At 39.0% G+C, this 14,787-nt stretch overlaps 2 protein-coding genes across 11 annotated transcripts; one reads left to right on the top strand and one right to left on the bottom strand.

Moving 5' to 3' along the window:
* The first annotated feature begins 860 nt into the window (after positions 1-860).
* On the top strand, positions 861-5,173 carry LOC101156919 (solute carrier family 35 member D2-like protein). Of its 3 annotated transcripts, none has more exons than XM_004079000.5 (13): positions 861-1,181; positions 2,831-2,864; positions 2,954-3,040; positions 3,125-3,192; positions 3,272-3,343; positions 3,926-3,994; positions 4,072-4,174; positions 4,247-4,339; positions 4,410-4,477; positions 4,552-4,630; positions 4,702-4,784; positions 4,864-4,916; positions 4,993-5,173. In XM_004079000.5, exons 1-13 carry the CDS (start codon positions 1,000-1,002, stop codon positions 5,001-5,003), a joined length of 1,002 nt encoding a protein of 333 aa, XP_004079048.1. In that variant the 5' UTR covers positions 861-999; the 3' UTR covers positions 5,004-5,173. The 3 variants fall into 3 exon arrangements, 2 of the variants coding, with proteins under 2 accessions (XP_004079048.1, XP_078791170.1); XM_078935044.1 differs by lacking the exon at positions 861-1,181 and adding an exon at positions 1,985-2,133 and having other exon boundaries at positions 4,994-5,173; XR_013650663.1 differs by lacking the exon at positions 4,552-4,630.
* Positions 5,174-5,343: 170 nt separating this feature from the next.
* Positions 5,344-14,392, bottom strand: mier1b (mesoderm induction early response 1b, transcriptional regulator). Of its 8 annotated transcripts, none has more exons than XM_078935037.1 (13): positions 14,281-14,392; positions 13,157-13,181; positions 12,747-12,895; positions 11,765-11,959; positions 10,576-10,708; positions 10,425-10,489; positions 10,233-10,305; positions 9,978-10,129; positions 9,810-9,891; positions 8,958-9,052; positions 8,693-8,739; positions 8,418-8,545; positions 5,344-6,915 (listed from the first exon to the last, which is right to left on the bottom strand). In XM_078935037.1, exons 1-13 carry the CDS (start codon positions 14,287-14,289, stop codon positions 6,614-6,616), a joined length of 1,455 nt encoding a protein of 484 aa, XP_078791163.1. In that variant the 5' UTR covers positions 14,290-14,392; the 3' UTR covers positions 5,344-6,613. The 8 variants fall into 8 exon arrangements, with proteins under 8 accessions (XP_078791163.1, XP_011484802.1, XP_078791166.1 ...); XM_011486500.4 differs by having other exon boundaries at positions 13,148-13,181; positions 14,281-14,377; XM_078935040.1 differs by lacking the exon at positions 14,281-14,392 and adding an exon at positions 14,117-14,265 and having other exon boundaries at positions 13,148-13,181.
* Between the last annotated feature and the right edge of the window lie 395 nt (positions 14,393-14,787).

The following is a 14,787-nucleotide window of genomic DNA, read 5'->3' as shown; positions in this document are numbered from 1 at the left end:
TGCAGGTCTTTTCAATTCTGTCTTCACAGTTTACTTCTCTGTCATCACTCTCCATTGTCATGCCCTTCCTTCTGTTATTTTTTCCCTTTGTCCAAATATTTGGTATAATCAGTGTGATCTCTGCCCTTATTTCTAATATGTCTTTTCCTCCTCGTGTGTTTTCTCTGACTATAACCTATTTGATTCTTAACTCCCTTTAGAAAACTGTGCTAAACGACTAAATGTTAATTCTGTATTTTGCAAATGGACTGTTATATTTTTGTTAAAGCAATTTAAAATGGTCTTTCGGCTGAACAAGTCCATGTCCAGATTTTGAAATAAAGTTCAGAGTTCTCAACTGTTGACTGAGATAGATAGATAGATAGATAGATAGATAGATAGATAGATAGATAGATAGATAGAATTTATTCCAGACTCGTGGTCCAATCAGTAAAAAGGAGTACACAGACCCACTACATTTAAAAATACAGTGTCAAGAATACACAAGGTGAGGTACAGTGTATAATTAATAACATAAATTAATTAAAAAGGATAAGAATAAATAAGATAAAAAAGGTTACATATACATAACACCATAAAACCTTGATTACAATGTCAAAAAAACAGTCCCTCCAGTGTTTCCATAAATTTGACTGGAAGCGTATGGCACTAAATCTAATGTTACTTATAGCCAAGATGAGAGTATTCTCTAAAGCGTTTAATCTGCAGATAAATTTGAACATAAGCGAGCGCATGCAAGCCCAGAGTGTTCATTCGAGAAACGAAAAGCTCACTAGAACTCGTCCTCCTTGGCTTATTTAAAAGCACTCTAACAGCATCATTGTTACGCCAACTGCAGCTTTCTCATACTGGCACTAGAGTTGTTTGAACTTCTGTCCTTTTACCTAAAGATAAAGAAAGATGACTTGGTTGTGTTAGGGATGTTATTTCTCATTTCCGCTTTTTTGCGTTTCGGTTACGACAGAGTTTGCGCATGCGCAGAAAGGAGATTCACATACGATGGCTGAGCGCCACAGACGTCGAGTTTTGGCCGCCGACAGAAGCCCGTCAGAGGAGACAGCCAATGTTCAGAGGGGAGCAACAGCCGACACGGTTCTCGTGAAGCTGTTAGCCGCTGCTTTTTACGGAGTCAGCTCGTTTCTCATCGTTGTCGTCAACAAAAGTGTTCTTACTAATTACAGGTAAAAGGTACAAAGTTCTAGCCGGAGCACGCGCGCGCGCACTCAACTGGCGTGTGATCCCCTTTATTTATGATAGGGTAGTAGCAGTGCATTGCGCATGTGCTGTGTTTTTTTATTAGGATACAAGAACTGTTTCTATTTAACCGCTCAACAATGTTTACATTGACAAAAATATATATTTTCAGTGGAGAGAAAATATTTCAAATTCTGCAAGTTGTCCTACTTTAAAAAAGAGGTCTGAAATGTTAATCATAGATACACTTCAAATATGAAAAGTTTATCTCAATACTTCGTATGGAACCCTGGCTGTCAATGACAAGAGGTCAAAGGTTGCAGGTCTCCACACTCTTATTGTTGTCCATTTTCAGCATGCAAATCTGCATGCATCAGTTTAATTCTGGGCTGCTTCTACCACTGTCAAGATCATTTGTACCCCACTAGGTGAGATCTCGCATGGAGCTCCAGGTGGAGGGAGGTAGTCAGTGATCCAGGGTTTCTTCCAGTTTTAAGAACTGCTCCAATAGTAAAGTGGAGCTGCTTTCATCAAGCTGCATACTTATTGTAGATTGGTTTGTCCCAGTGTTGTTCAGGTGTCAGTTACCCCCTAGAAAGCTCTTTGCTCTTGACCATGGTGGCGATGTTGCAGCCTGCCAGTTTCAGGGTGTGGACAGGTGCCTTTTATTTAGATAATGAGGTCACACAGGTGCCATCGATACAGATAATGAGTGGAGGATAGAAAAAGTTCCTAATAAGGAATTAACAGGTCTGTGAGGAACAGAAATCTGGCTTGATTCTTATTTTCTGCACCATTATACAAAGAAACTCTTTAAAAATTCGCTAATGTATCATCCTGGAGTTTTTTTTAACAATTTGTCTCTCACAGTTGAAGTGTATCTATGATGAACATTCCAGAGCTCAATCATCTTTATATTGTTACTTCTAACTATAACAAGTATTCCTTTAAAAATTTTCCTTTAATTTCCTTTAAATAGTTGCAGATACTGCTTCTACCTGGTATTTTTGCTCCTTTTATATTAAGCCTTATTATTATTCATTAAATAACTGCTGTTAAGACTAAGGTTTTTCCAGTAATTTATATATTAGTAATAATTTGAACATTTTCTTTACTACAAATATTTAGTGTACCTGTAAGTAGAATGTTTAACCCTATTTTTTGGGTGGAAACTATGCACTTTCAAACCCTGCATTCATCAAGAAAAGTACTGTAGCAACCAAGAAGGATCCACAGCACGAAAAGTCAACTCTATAGAAAAATATGATCCTAGCCATTGACATCTAGACTTTGCCAGTTATGATTTTCAGCGCTTGGATTATAATCTGACCAAAAAAAGAGACTGAGAAGACCAGGACACCCTTTACTCTGAATTTGGGTTCAATCCTGACTCCAGCATCTGAGTATTATCGAGCATCATTGCTACTGTCCATGATGAAGCAGCAAATATTTGTCATTTTCCAACGCCTGAGAGTGGTAAAAAAGTTCCCATCGCTGCCTTGTGGCACTATGATAGAAATAATCTGTTTTAATTTTTATCGTTTGTTATTTTGAGTTGCTTTTGGTGGCTCCGTTGGTGATCTTTACTAGATTTCAGAGTTTTCCTTCTGTTGTAAACTCTGTCTTCCTTCTCCAGATTTCCATCATCAACATGCGTTGGAATTGGCCAGGTGAGCAAAGGTGGACGCCTGCATGACGTCTTGTTCTGTTGGTAACAGAGCCTGAAATAGTGACTTGGTCTCCTGAAATGCACCTGCAGATGCTGGCCACGATAGTGGTCCTGAGGATGGGGAAGATGCTGGGCATCATCTCATTTCCAGACATGGATCTAAGTATACCTCGCAAGGTTTGGAGAAGACAACTTTTGGTAAAACTGCAGAAGTTTCTACAGCAGCTTTCGAATAATTTAGGCCGTCTCTTGTCCCTCTAGATGTTCCCTCTACCTCTGTTGTATGTTGGGAATCAAATATCGGGACTCTTTGGAACACAGCGACTCAAGTGAGTCTTTGAGTTCTTCTAACAATAATATAAACTGCATTATCCTTTTCAAGAATCTCAAAGAGTTTTCCCATCTCAGCTTACCCATGTTTACAGTCCTGAGGAGGTTCAGTATTTTTCTCACCATGGTGTTTGAAAGTGTTCTTCTGAAGTAAGTGTAAAGGCAGATTCCCACAGGTCCATCTGCGGTGCGTCTCTGTTGGGTTGACACAAAAAAAATGGAGCGTTCATTAATCAAGTGTGATGTTTACATCACCTCTGTCATGTCTGGGTCTGACATCCATCCCTCTGCAACGCAAGGCAATTTCCAATTCATCGACACGTCTATTTAGCGGCAGAAAGCCGGACAAATGGGAAAAAGATCTGGATTTCAAAATAAAAGCTTCTACTGTACTTTCGAGAAAAAAAATTTATACAATTTTATTGTATGTTTAAGGTGACGTTCCCACACCGGCGTCCATTTTCAGCATAGACAATGAAAGTTTAATTTTGGACTTCATTTGTGACACAAAACATGCATTTTGCGAGTCGGTGAGGAAGAGGATGGCATTGGGCGCGAATGCTAGGGTTTTGGATGAACTACTCGATGCAGGGGTTGCGGGACAAACCACTCCTCTGAAATCCGGGGGGGGGGGGGGGCACCGCAGACGGACCAGCATCGATCCGGCATAACCAGTCACCCAGAATTTCTGCCTGCAAAGGGAATATTTCCTTGAACTTCTGTCCTTTACAGAAAGACTTTCTCTGCAACTGTGAAGATGACTGTGTTCACCATGATCATTGGAGCTTTGATTGCTGCCAGGTGAGACTTGGTACAATCGCTGACTTCCAGTCTGGACTCCCAACTCTCACTCCCTGGCATGTTTTCTGTGTTTGTAGTGCTGACTTAGCGTTTGATCTCGAAGGATACACATTTATTATGCTGAACAATATTCTCACAGCAGCCAGTGGGGCTTACATGAAGCAAAAACTAGATTCCAAGGTAGGTGGGAGCTGCAGGTCATTCTCTGTTGGGGAGGACTTCCAGGCTGATGTGCTGCTGTTCCTCCTGCAGGAGCTAGGAAAGTACGGCCTTCTGTATTACAATGCTTTGATCATGATTTTTCCAACCTTGGCCTACGCCTACTCTTCAGGGGATTTGCAGATGGTAAGACGCTCGACTGAGACGCATGTTCTTCTTGTGTCTTTGAGCTGGAGTTGATGTGTTTTTGGAACAGGGTCTGGACTACAGCGGCTGGTCTGATCTCCTGTTCGTTGTGCAGTTTGTTCTCTCCTGTGTCATGGGGTAAGGCAACACGTCCGGCGCACTAATTCCAGGATACTTGTCTGCTTCTAAGTCTGCACCCACGTGTCCCACAGCTTCATTTTAATGTACTCCATACTGCTGTGCACGCAATGCAACTCAGCCCTCACTACCTCCATCATAGGCTGCATCAAGGTAGCTCATCTCAGGTTAGCAGTGCTGGCTGAGGTGTTGCGATACTTCTGAAAACGTTTCCTCCTCCCTAGAACATCCTGGTCACATACATCGGGATGGTGTTCGGCGGCGACTATATATTCACTTGGACAAACTTCATAGGTTTGAACATCAGGTATGAAGGGCTGACCTGTTCAGATGACATCAAATGTTTGGCTTTTTCATGAAAGCTGTATTACTTTCACTGCTTACAGCATCGCTGGGAGTTTGGTGTACTCCTACATCACCTTCACACAGGAGCAAAAAAGTAAGGAAAGCTCAAATGAATGCTGTTACTGAAAGACTTTGACTCTAAATAGATTGTTTTTGGTCATGTTTAACAGAAAAGGAGTAAAGCAGAGGCTGAAGGCAGGCGCTGCTCACATGATGGGGAGAACACTCAACACAATGTTTTTCAGACGTTTATTCCCAAACATCCACTGCAGCTAAGCAGTTTTCAGCATTTATTTTACTCTGTAAACATTATTTTTTATCTTTTAATTAAAGACAATGTTTCATAAATCACTTTGTTGTTACTTCTTAAAAGTCTCTAGCATGGAAGTCAACGTGCATAACTGGATTACATTTAGTTTGCTTGGCTGCCACAATTTGAACTTCAGAAATCCGATGTTTTCATTCAGACGTGTAGCTTCATCCAGTGCTGTTTATTCCATTAAATCAATTTCAAATACATCTTTTTATTTTATTTCCAAAGTAATTTTTTTTCTGAAAATATTTAAACATGAACTAAAATACAGACATGAGACATGTGCACTACTGGAATATCTGTAACACAAAGAAAAAAAGCCTTTTTTTTAAAAGACTGACTTACTTTAATTTCTGTGTAGAAGCATTTTGTAGCATTTTCACCCAATCCAGATCTGATTAGCTGTTTAATCCCTTCTGGATTTTTAAAACAATCTTCAGTGTTTTTTCCATTGAAGGTTAAGCTAAATGAATTACGTTGTGAATTAGCAACATTTGGGATGAAGAGGTTAAAGGCAGCATTTTTGCTAAAAAGCAGATTTAATCAAAGCTCAGCACATAGGCTGTAAGAGGAATGACTAATTTTTATTACATCCAACTTAAATGAGACAAAAGCAAAGTAAAAACGAAAAAAAAGAGCTCAGGAAATAAGGAAGACTAAGAGACGGATGAATACAACTGCAAAAAAAACAGAAAAGTACCAACTGCTGAAGATGTGTACAAAGTTTACAAAAATCCCAAACATTCTGTAGTAAAAACAAAAGTTAAGCAAAGCACTAAGAAAGTTCCAAAAATACAAAGATCTAAACGGCGACTCATAATACAAGACATCACAGATGTCAGCTGCTTTACACAAAAACCTGCGGGGGGCGCAACTGCCCGGCTTACTCATCATCAACAACAAACAGCTGTGACAGAAAAGGGAAGAGTGAGAAGGCATGTCCGCTGGGGTTGCTCTTTATCGGTAAAAACGAGAAACATGCTGTCAAAGTGCAACTACATCTGCCGGTGAAGTCACCAGCTCAGGGTTTTTGCCAATTTAGCATTGTTTTTTTTGTTTTTTGGCATCTCACACGCAAGCTTCATAGCATGTCCAACTTTAATAATTCATGACAATAAAACAATGGCTTGAACAAAGACCCATTATTAGATTTTATTTGGTTAAAAAATATAAATATCTTGTGTAAAAAAATATCACAGGTGATCTATTTTACAAATAGAAAAGCAAAATTCTTGGCAAAATGTTATCAGTCTCTAAAAGAATGGAACAGATGGATAGAAGATGTCTATTAGTCCATGATTTCTCTGTGGTAGTTCAGGAGTGGGGGGCAATTCAATCCAGCCGTGTACTCCACTCTTCTCTTAGAGATCTTCCAACTGCTTGTTCTCATCAGACGCTCCGCTCCGTCTTCCTGTTTCCCCGGTAAAAGACGCCGGAATGAGTTTGTTCCGGTTCTCCTCAGCCAACAGATGAACATGTCATTTCTCGTGTGCTCTGGATGGTTCCACTTCGCTTTGGCTCAGGGGCTCGGCCTCTGTCCGGCACTTCTTGGCCGGCCTTTCGTGTGCGACCTCTGCCGCGTGTTCTGCTACCGAGTCCACGGAACCGTTTCTGTCGTGATTGGGAGCGCTTGGCTTGCTGCAGCCGTTGGAGTCGTTGTCTGGAACTGGGGGAGGAGCTTCCCTCTCTGGTTGAGAGGGACCATTGGACCGGACGCCCTCAGGTTTGACTGGGTTGACCGGAACCAACTGAGAAGAATCTATTGGGTGGTTTGTAACACCTGTCAAGACAAAAAAAAAAAGACAAAAAAAAGCGTTTTTACAGGGAAGAACAAAAACTACAAACAATTCCTCTGACTTTATTTCCACTGGCTTTACTTCAAATAAAAAGATATGGCGCCATTTTTGCAGCGATTTTTATTTTTATTTTTAAGTCTTTATTGATGAACAGAATATTTAACTGTGTATTCTCGGAACTTCTTGCAAACTATGAAGAAAATAATATTTTTTGGGCCATTTGTCCCCTTCATTTAACAGAAAGAGCCTCCCAAAGCCTCCATAAATAGTTATTAAACCCCAGTTGATGTAAAGAGGAGCTCGTCTTTTCTTTAATCGCCTGAGGAGACATGATGTCATCATGGGGAAAAAGCAAAAAAAATATTTATTTAGATTTCTGCGATGCATAAAACAAAACAATGTTTCTAGGACATCAATAAAAACTAGAGGTGAAATTCCTTATAAAAGAAGTTTTAAAGATGACTACACGAGAAAATGCAAGTAGAAAAATGACTGATTTTATAAGCTCAATGCCTATTGGTCATTCAGAATAGCTAAAGACTTTATCAGATAATGTTATTTTCAGTGTCTTGTATGGGGCATGATATTCATTTACTGTGGGGAAGAAAACTCTATAAAAGAATAAATAGATGGAAAAATCGCAGCAGATTGGTTAAGTGAATTCTATTGTTGTAATGATATTGTTTTCACGCATTATTTGGTCACTTTAGAGTACAGAACTGAACCTTATTGTTAAGAAAAAGTGGAAAAAAGTTGTTTTTGCAGCTTTGGATGGAACTAAGCTGTGATACAGAAATGTAATATTATCTCTCTGATGAAAATTGTGGTTTAGGTGTTTTTCAAATGCTTTTATGGCATTTTTCAGTTGATGATGAGGGACAAATAACCGAAACTAAGCCTATAATTGTATTTCTGAGTATATTTTTAATTCAAATCCTTGTGAATCAGGAGTAGACAAAAATAATGCAGTTTGGAAAAAGCCTGTAGGTGTGATGTAGAAGCTACAATGGGCGGGGCCACGTGCTCCCTGCTCCGCTCCATTCTGATGCGTCCACATGTGGACGACTAGATCCATGTACGTCTGCCTCAAAACTCTACGGCTGGATAGCTCTGATATTGCTCGCCACCGGTAATGTTAGGCTGGGGGTGTGAAGAGAGCATGTAAACAGAGCTTTTAGTTATGGGTGACTGGAAGGGGGGGGCGGGGTTGGTCCGCACCAATTTCTGATGAACTCCTACAGAAACTATGTCCTACAATAACTAGGAGAGTTTTGGCTAAAAACTGCACAATCAGAACTAAAAGACCACTGACATTGCTTTTACAATACATCAACAGATGATCGGAGTGGGACTTTAGAACAAATAAACTGACCTAAATTAGACTGGGGCTTTTATTTTTGTAAAACGATTGTTTTATTTAGGAGATTTTTTTGCTTTTCACTCTGAAAATTCCCATCTTTAGAAGAAAGTTGCAGTGTTGGCTCACCGTTCTGACTGCTGCCATCCTCCTTCTCGGAGTGGCTGGTGCTGCTGCTAGAAGTGGTGGGAGGAGGCGACGCCGCCCTGCTGGACGTCGCGCTCTCTGTCTCATCCAGTAATCGATCCATGTAGTCTCTGTAGAAAAGAAGGAGAAAAAAAACCTCGTTCATCCAGGCTTTTTAAAAACTTTTAAACTTGATTTAAAAAAAATAAAAACATAAATCTAAACCGATGATAAACTTGCATTTCTTCATTTTTTTGAATGCTCTCTCAAAAACTTACGTGACACCGGGGTGAAGGTTATATTTCCGCTTTCCCAGTCTGGTTTGCTGTGCAAAGAAATCATAACGCTCAGACTTCTTCCACATGTAATAAAAGGCCACACATTCTCCTACAGACCTAGTTCTCACCTGAAAGATTTAATTCAGCAGACATAAAAGGATCATTAATATCAGCATCATTTGAACAGGAAAACAGTTCTTATTTGCTTATTCTAAAGCCAAACACTTATGTAGCAAACACTGTATGTGGTTGAATTGAGTCGTACCTTGTTGGCCTGTATTAAATGAAAGTCTTTTCCATAAGCTTTAAGTCCTTGTTCAAAGTTTCTACATTCTTCTTCTGTCCACACAGATATCTCCTCTGTTGAAAAGAACGGTTCACGTCAAAACAAAACACAGCCAGCATTTCCTCCATGAACGATGACTTTGAAAAGTTTACTGCAAGAAACTCCAATTTGAAAAAGCAGGAAGTGATGCAGAGTTTCTCATATTGCCGTTCATGAAATCATCTTAAAAGTCCCGCTCCGATGAAAAGGGTGTCTTTTTAAACATGTTCTTGTGGCATTTTTCTCATAATGGAGGCCATATATAAAGAAAATGAAGATTTAATTTGCATTTCTGAGTATTTCTTTATTCCAATTGTTGTGAATCAGGAGCAGATGAAAAATGTTGTGATGGCGACGAAAATGTGCTGGACGGCCACAAGCTCCCTGCCCCGGTCTGCAACGGGGGAGGGGAAGGGGGGCGGGGTTTGCTGAAAGCAGCATTATCATAATTAAAAGACCACTGGGGATGCTGTTAAAATAGATCATTGGAGTGGGACTTTAATTCCACTGATGTATAAAATACACCATTTAGAGATTTTTGTAGATAAATATCTCAGGGATCAACGTTTCCAGCCATCTTCCAGAAGAAAACAGAAGCAGCTTTCAGAAACCTTTTGAACCATAGCCGTTTATCGTATCACTGTTTATCATAAATATAGATGTTTAAGGCTTCAAATGGAGAAGGCTTCCTGACTGTATGTGTGCAGGTCTGAAGCAAATATTAGCAGCTGCAGCTGAATAAGAAAAACACTAAGTATAAATGTGGAAGAATTCAAGAACAGATGTGTTTACCTCTGGCTGCTTTGACGTTAAACCTCAGCCTTCTCAGAGCTTCCTCTGTGTCAAAGCCGCATTTCACCAGTTCATACAAGGCCTACGGCAGAACAACGACAAACCGTAAGAAAAGTCAAGTAAAAAGCATCGTCCAGCTGTTTTATTTACAGGAAGCATCCAACTCACCTGTTCATTGTCTTTGATATGGGATCCCTCAGGGATTGCATCCACCCCCTTTTCCTCCCCCGTCCGCCGTGATGCTTCTGTTAAAAACTCCACCACTTTGCCCTCAGAGAGACGTTCAGGGTTCCACAACAACTGGTCGTCATTTTCATAAACTATCAGATCAGAAAAAGGAAGGAAAAAAAAATTATAAATTTGAGACATTTACTTTTTTAACTGAAGCTGTTTTGGAGACGAATCAGAGAGAAATTCTCATACCTTTCTCATTGTTTTTATATTTACACAACCCAGCAGGCGTCTCTGCCTGGTACATGGAACCCACCATGATTTCCTGAGAAAAGAGAAGAAATAGTAACATAAATAAACATTGAGAGCGGGCCACATTCGTCATTCTGTGGGCTTTTAGTTCAGCCACCATTTGAACATTTCTTAGTTGACGTTTTTACATGCCTTTTTCCAGTCTTCAGATGGAACGTAGTCCTCATCTTCATCAGACTCCTCCTCAGCATCATTACCTGAAGAACAAGTCAGTGTTCAGTTACAGGGCAAAGGAGGTTTCAGCAACAGGAAGCAGAAGAGAAGGATTTCAGAAAACACGTACTTTCAAAGTACTTGAGTTTCTGGGAGCGAATCAGCTCTGCTGTGCCGAGTGACCTGACTGAGCGCGTGCGAACTTCAGAAGTGGTCTGGGCGTCACTCCCCTGTCCCGACGAGGTCTTAAAGTCCTCAACACCCTGAAAACAAAAGGAGAAATTTACAACAAAGTATTGAAATGAAAGGCAAACCTGGACCAACTCAACCCATTAGTGATTTCCTAAGACAAAGGAAACCAGACACAAGCTGCAGGACTGAGGAGCTGCTGGAACAAAGAAACAGTCTGCAGCCATTAATCTATAGATCTATTACGGAAAAGCAATGCGCTGTTTTCCATGACACGGGCACAGAGGCAGGACGCACAGGCCATGATGGTGAACATGTGGTACATGTGAGGGTGGAGGCTCTTTTACAGAGAGGGCTTAGAGAGGAAGAAGAGTGTAAAAGTAATGGAGGAGAAGAGCAACACTAAAGACCTGTCAGAAGTAAAACATGCTTTCTGTGTTTTGGCCGTCTAAAATACGAAGTAAATCATTCATAACTTGTTTTTCTGCACACTGGCACATTTTTGCATTTTACACAAACCTTAAAGGTATCTTAAAATATTCTGTAAGTTTCCTTAGAAGTTTTAACAAGCAAGTGGCGAGCCTTTTGACACCGAGGTTCCATGGGTATGAGCCCCGGGACAGTTTACGGCTTATAACTGTCAAAAACGGGAGGTAGTTGCTCCACTTTCTCTCAGATGTTCTGGTCTGATCAGATAAGGCCTCTCTGAGTGATTTGTATACTTCCTTCAATAGATCACAGTTTCTTATGACAGTGGTCACTTGTTCATCACGAGTGTTACCCTAGAATATAATCATAGGCAGTATAACCCCTCACTACACACTTTATACACTTTACTAAGACAGACATAATTATTCATTTAACATTTTTCTCTTTTAAACTCTCAAAGTTTAAACTTTCAAAGAAAAATAAGTCCAGTATTTTGGAATGAAAGAGATCTGCTCGCGATCAAAATTGTAAATTTGGCAAACTGAACAGATTATAGAGCCACGGCACAGAAGATATTGATTGGCAAAGGCCTACAGCCAATCAGGACGCAGGACACAACCTGCTGTTAAAAAAAATTAAAAAACATACTAAATTGCATTGAAAAAAATCCGCAAACCAGTGAGACCACAGCTAAAAACTACCTCAGTTCTTTTCAGCTCCCCAGTGCTTCTGCTGCTTTCATCGTTATCAAGATCCTCCTCTTCGTCCTCTTCCTCGTCGTCCTCATCCTCAGGTTCTTCCTCCTCCTCTTCCTCCTCCTCCTCTTCCTCCTCTGCTGGTGATCTACCCCCATAGCCATAAAGGCTCAGCAGCTCATGTATGGGCATCTCACCTTCCTATTAAAAATAAAGCTGAGTTTAGTTCACTTCCTATTATTACTGATTCACAGTAAGACATTGAATGGTGATGAAAGTTGCCCTCTGACACAATGTGAATCTATTAAATCCTCAGTTTATAGAAAAAAACAAGTTTGTTGTTTGTCTATCTTTCTTTAGGAGAGATTGAACTTTTTCAATTTTAAAATTAGCCTAAAGGTTGTGACCAGGAGGAAAAACGTTATTGGTGTGATAAAGACGTCCAGTTTCAAGGTTAAATCAATATTCAAATGCTGTCAGAGGCCCTGTGGCGCGATTTGGGCATCGGGCGCGGCACGTCGGTCCGGCAGCAGCGCCATTTGAGTGTTGCGTCCAGAGTTCAAATCTCTGAACTTTGACAAAGTGGGGTCTTCCATGCATCGTAAATGAGATGCACACAGACACCGCTCCCTGTAGCAATCAGGCCAAAAACATTTGGTGGTAGCTCCTCCCACAAGCCACGCTTCCAAACATAGGCGGCCGACGCAAATCGTGTTTGGAGTTAACGCAGCATTACAATGATGGGAAATGAAAATGTGTTCGTTTATGTAAAAATATATCAGATCCATGAATAATATATCATTCCCATTATTAGTTACAAGTTAAAAGTAACTATTTCAATTAAAAATATCACACTAGATTAAAGACAAATTTTAAAAATCAGGTTAAAAACACACAAACAAACAGGGTTTTCATAACTATAATAAATACCACCAGAAATATAACATTACATTTAGCAAAAGGTCTTACAATTTAAAATAAAACAAACCCGTGCAAGGTCTTCAATCTCATTAACATTGGTGTCGTCTGTCGCCTCCAGCCTTTCTTCCTCCTCCAGTGTGCGTTCATCATCAAAGTCATGCACCAGCATCTCAGCGGTGGGGTCAAAATCATGGTCATCAGAACCTGCTGAACCTCCTTGGAAAGTGCAAGTAAAAAAAGGAAACAAAGGAGCATTTTTGAACCAAAAAGTCATTTATCAATATATAATACCAATTTTAGAAATTTGACATAACAAAATATTGTGTAACCCTAAATATTAACAAAACAGCCCAGAATGTATGTATGCCTTAGAGACCATTAAAATAAGAACAAAGATGGGGAAACCAGCTTTTACTTTTTATTTTTTTAAACAAATTCCTCTACAAATTATGTGTAAGCATTTAGTACCATGTGTACCTGGGCTCGAGTTCCCCAGCGAAGGCTAGAGAGAAAAAAAGGAAGAAAAGTTAGTCAAATAAAAAAGTTCAATACAGATGAAACCATTACAGAACACATCCAGGCATCATAACACAAAGATGTACTGAATGAGACAATACAAGACAGAAATACACACAACATGAATAAAAAAATACATGACAACAAAACAAGAGCCAAACATGTAACAAGTGGGAATAAAAAACAAAAAATTAGGAGGATTATTTGCTTTAGGTAAAATTTTCTTCAACATTTATGTTGACGTTTTAGGATTGTGTTTGTACATTACCGAAATAAATCTCTCTCTCTCTCTCTCTCAAAATCTTAAAAACCAAAAAATCTCAAATGTAAGTATTAAAGGTTAAAAAAAAAACAGGCATAAAATGAATAATTCATGGGATGTGAAACTGAAACCGTTCGCTGCTGAACAGCTTTACATAATCAGGTTCGTGTGGCGGGGTTTTGTTTAATATAAGTGGCATAAGAAAATATAAATGTACAATTAAATTCCTACAACACCTCAGAAACAACAAAAAAGAAAAAAACGATAAATTTCACGTCTTTTTCCGACAAAATATGATAAATAAGTAAATATAAATTTATAATAAATTCCAAAATTTAAAAATGCATCATCTTTAACTATAAGGAATATTCTAGAAATAAGCGCTGACAAACTTTATTCATACTAATTGAAATTACAATTTTTGCAAGCTAAATAATCTTTACTCGTTTTTTTGCTAAAGCATTCCTAATTTAAGCTCGCTATTTATAGATTTCAGGTGAAAAAGAAAAGAAAACGCGTAAATTACAGTTATTTAAAAAAACTTTTAGAATTATGTTTATGAAAAAACGAAATCCTTTGTTGATAATTTATTTTTAAACAAAAACCGCGGAACATAGTCGCTAACGCCGCAGCTAACGTTAGCTAAGCTCAAAGTTTACCAAACATGTCTGGATCCAAAAAATGGCGCCCGTCCAGCGAGACAAAACGCTGACGTTCCGTGTCGTGTTCAAAAGCTACAGCAGGGGAGTGTGAGTAAATCTGGCTGAACCAGCCGCCCACAAGAAGAAAATAATTTTAGTGAAAATGTATAAGACTTTCTTACCTCCGCCATGTTTGTAATCCTGCAGGGTCACGTCAGGGGTCAGCTTCAGCACCCGGATGTGAAGCTCCGCCTACCTGCGGTATCAACAGTCATAAAGCAATGCGGCTCAAATGAAGCGGATTACTTCCTATTCCTATTTTTATTCAATTACAAAAGCACATCATATTATTTGGAGTAGTTTCTGGTGATGATCTATTTGATTTGACATTCAATACTTTATTAATATCTGGGAAATTTTTCATTCATAAGAGCAGATTTTCAAAAACCAAACCCATTACTCAATAAATTTCAAAAAGAGATCAGTTTATATTTTAAATCTCTGAACATAATAAATAACAAAAAACGCAATACAATTATCTTTCATTGAAGATCACATGTTGTATGACAATCCCTAGTATTGTAAACTACAATTTTAATGTTATATTTTTATTTTATATTGTTTTTATTAAAATAATTTTATGTGTAATTTATTCTTTTTTATTTCTTTCATCTGTATCTATGTGTATA

This window comes from Oryzias latipes, chromosome 17, assembly GCF_053564925.1.
Source record: "Oryzias latipes strain Hd-rR chromosome 17, Olatipes_Hd-rR_3.1".
In the NCBI taxonomy this organism is placed as follows: domain Eukaryota; kingdom Metazoa; phylum Chordata; class Actinopteri; order Beloniformes; family Adrianichthyidae; genus Oryzias; species Oryzias latipes.
This window is presented reverse-complemented; position numbering and strand designations above follow the sequence as displayed.

Bases quoted from the DNA above. Each gene is read 5' to 3' on its own strand.
- LOC101156919 (XM_078935044.1), top strand. From the start codon at position 2,078: ATGATGAACATTCCAGAGCTCAATCATCTTTATATTGTTACTTCTAAC. The intron at 3,344-3,925 runs GTAAGTGTAAAG...TGTCCTTTACAG, and splicing joins TTTGAAAGTGTTCTTCTGAA to AAAGACTTTCTCTGCAACTG. The intron at 4,340-4,409 runs GTAAGACGCTCG...TTTTTGGAACAG, and splicing joins CTTCAGGGGATTTGCAGATG to GGTCTGGACTACAGCGGCTG.
- mier1b (XM_011486498.4), bottom strand. The intron at 12,896-13,147 runs GTACTAAATGCT...GCACTTTCCAAG, and splicing joins CTCGAGCCCAGGTACACATG to GAGGTTCAGCAGGTTCTGAT. The intron at 8,546-8,692 runs GTAAGTTTTTGA...TCTTTTCTACAG, and splicing joins AACCTTCACCCCGGTGTCAC to AGACTACATGGATCGATTAC.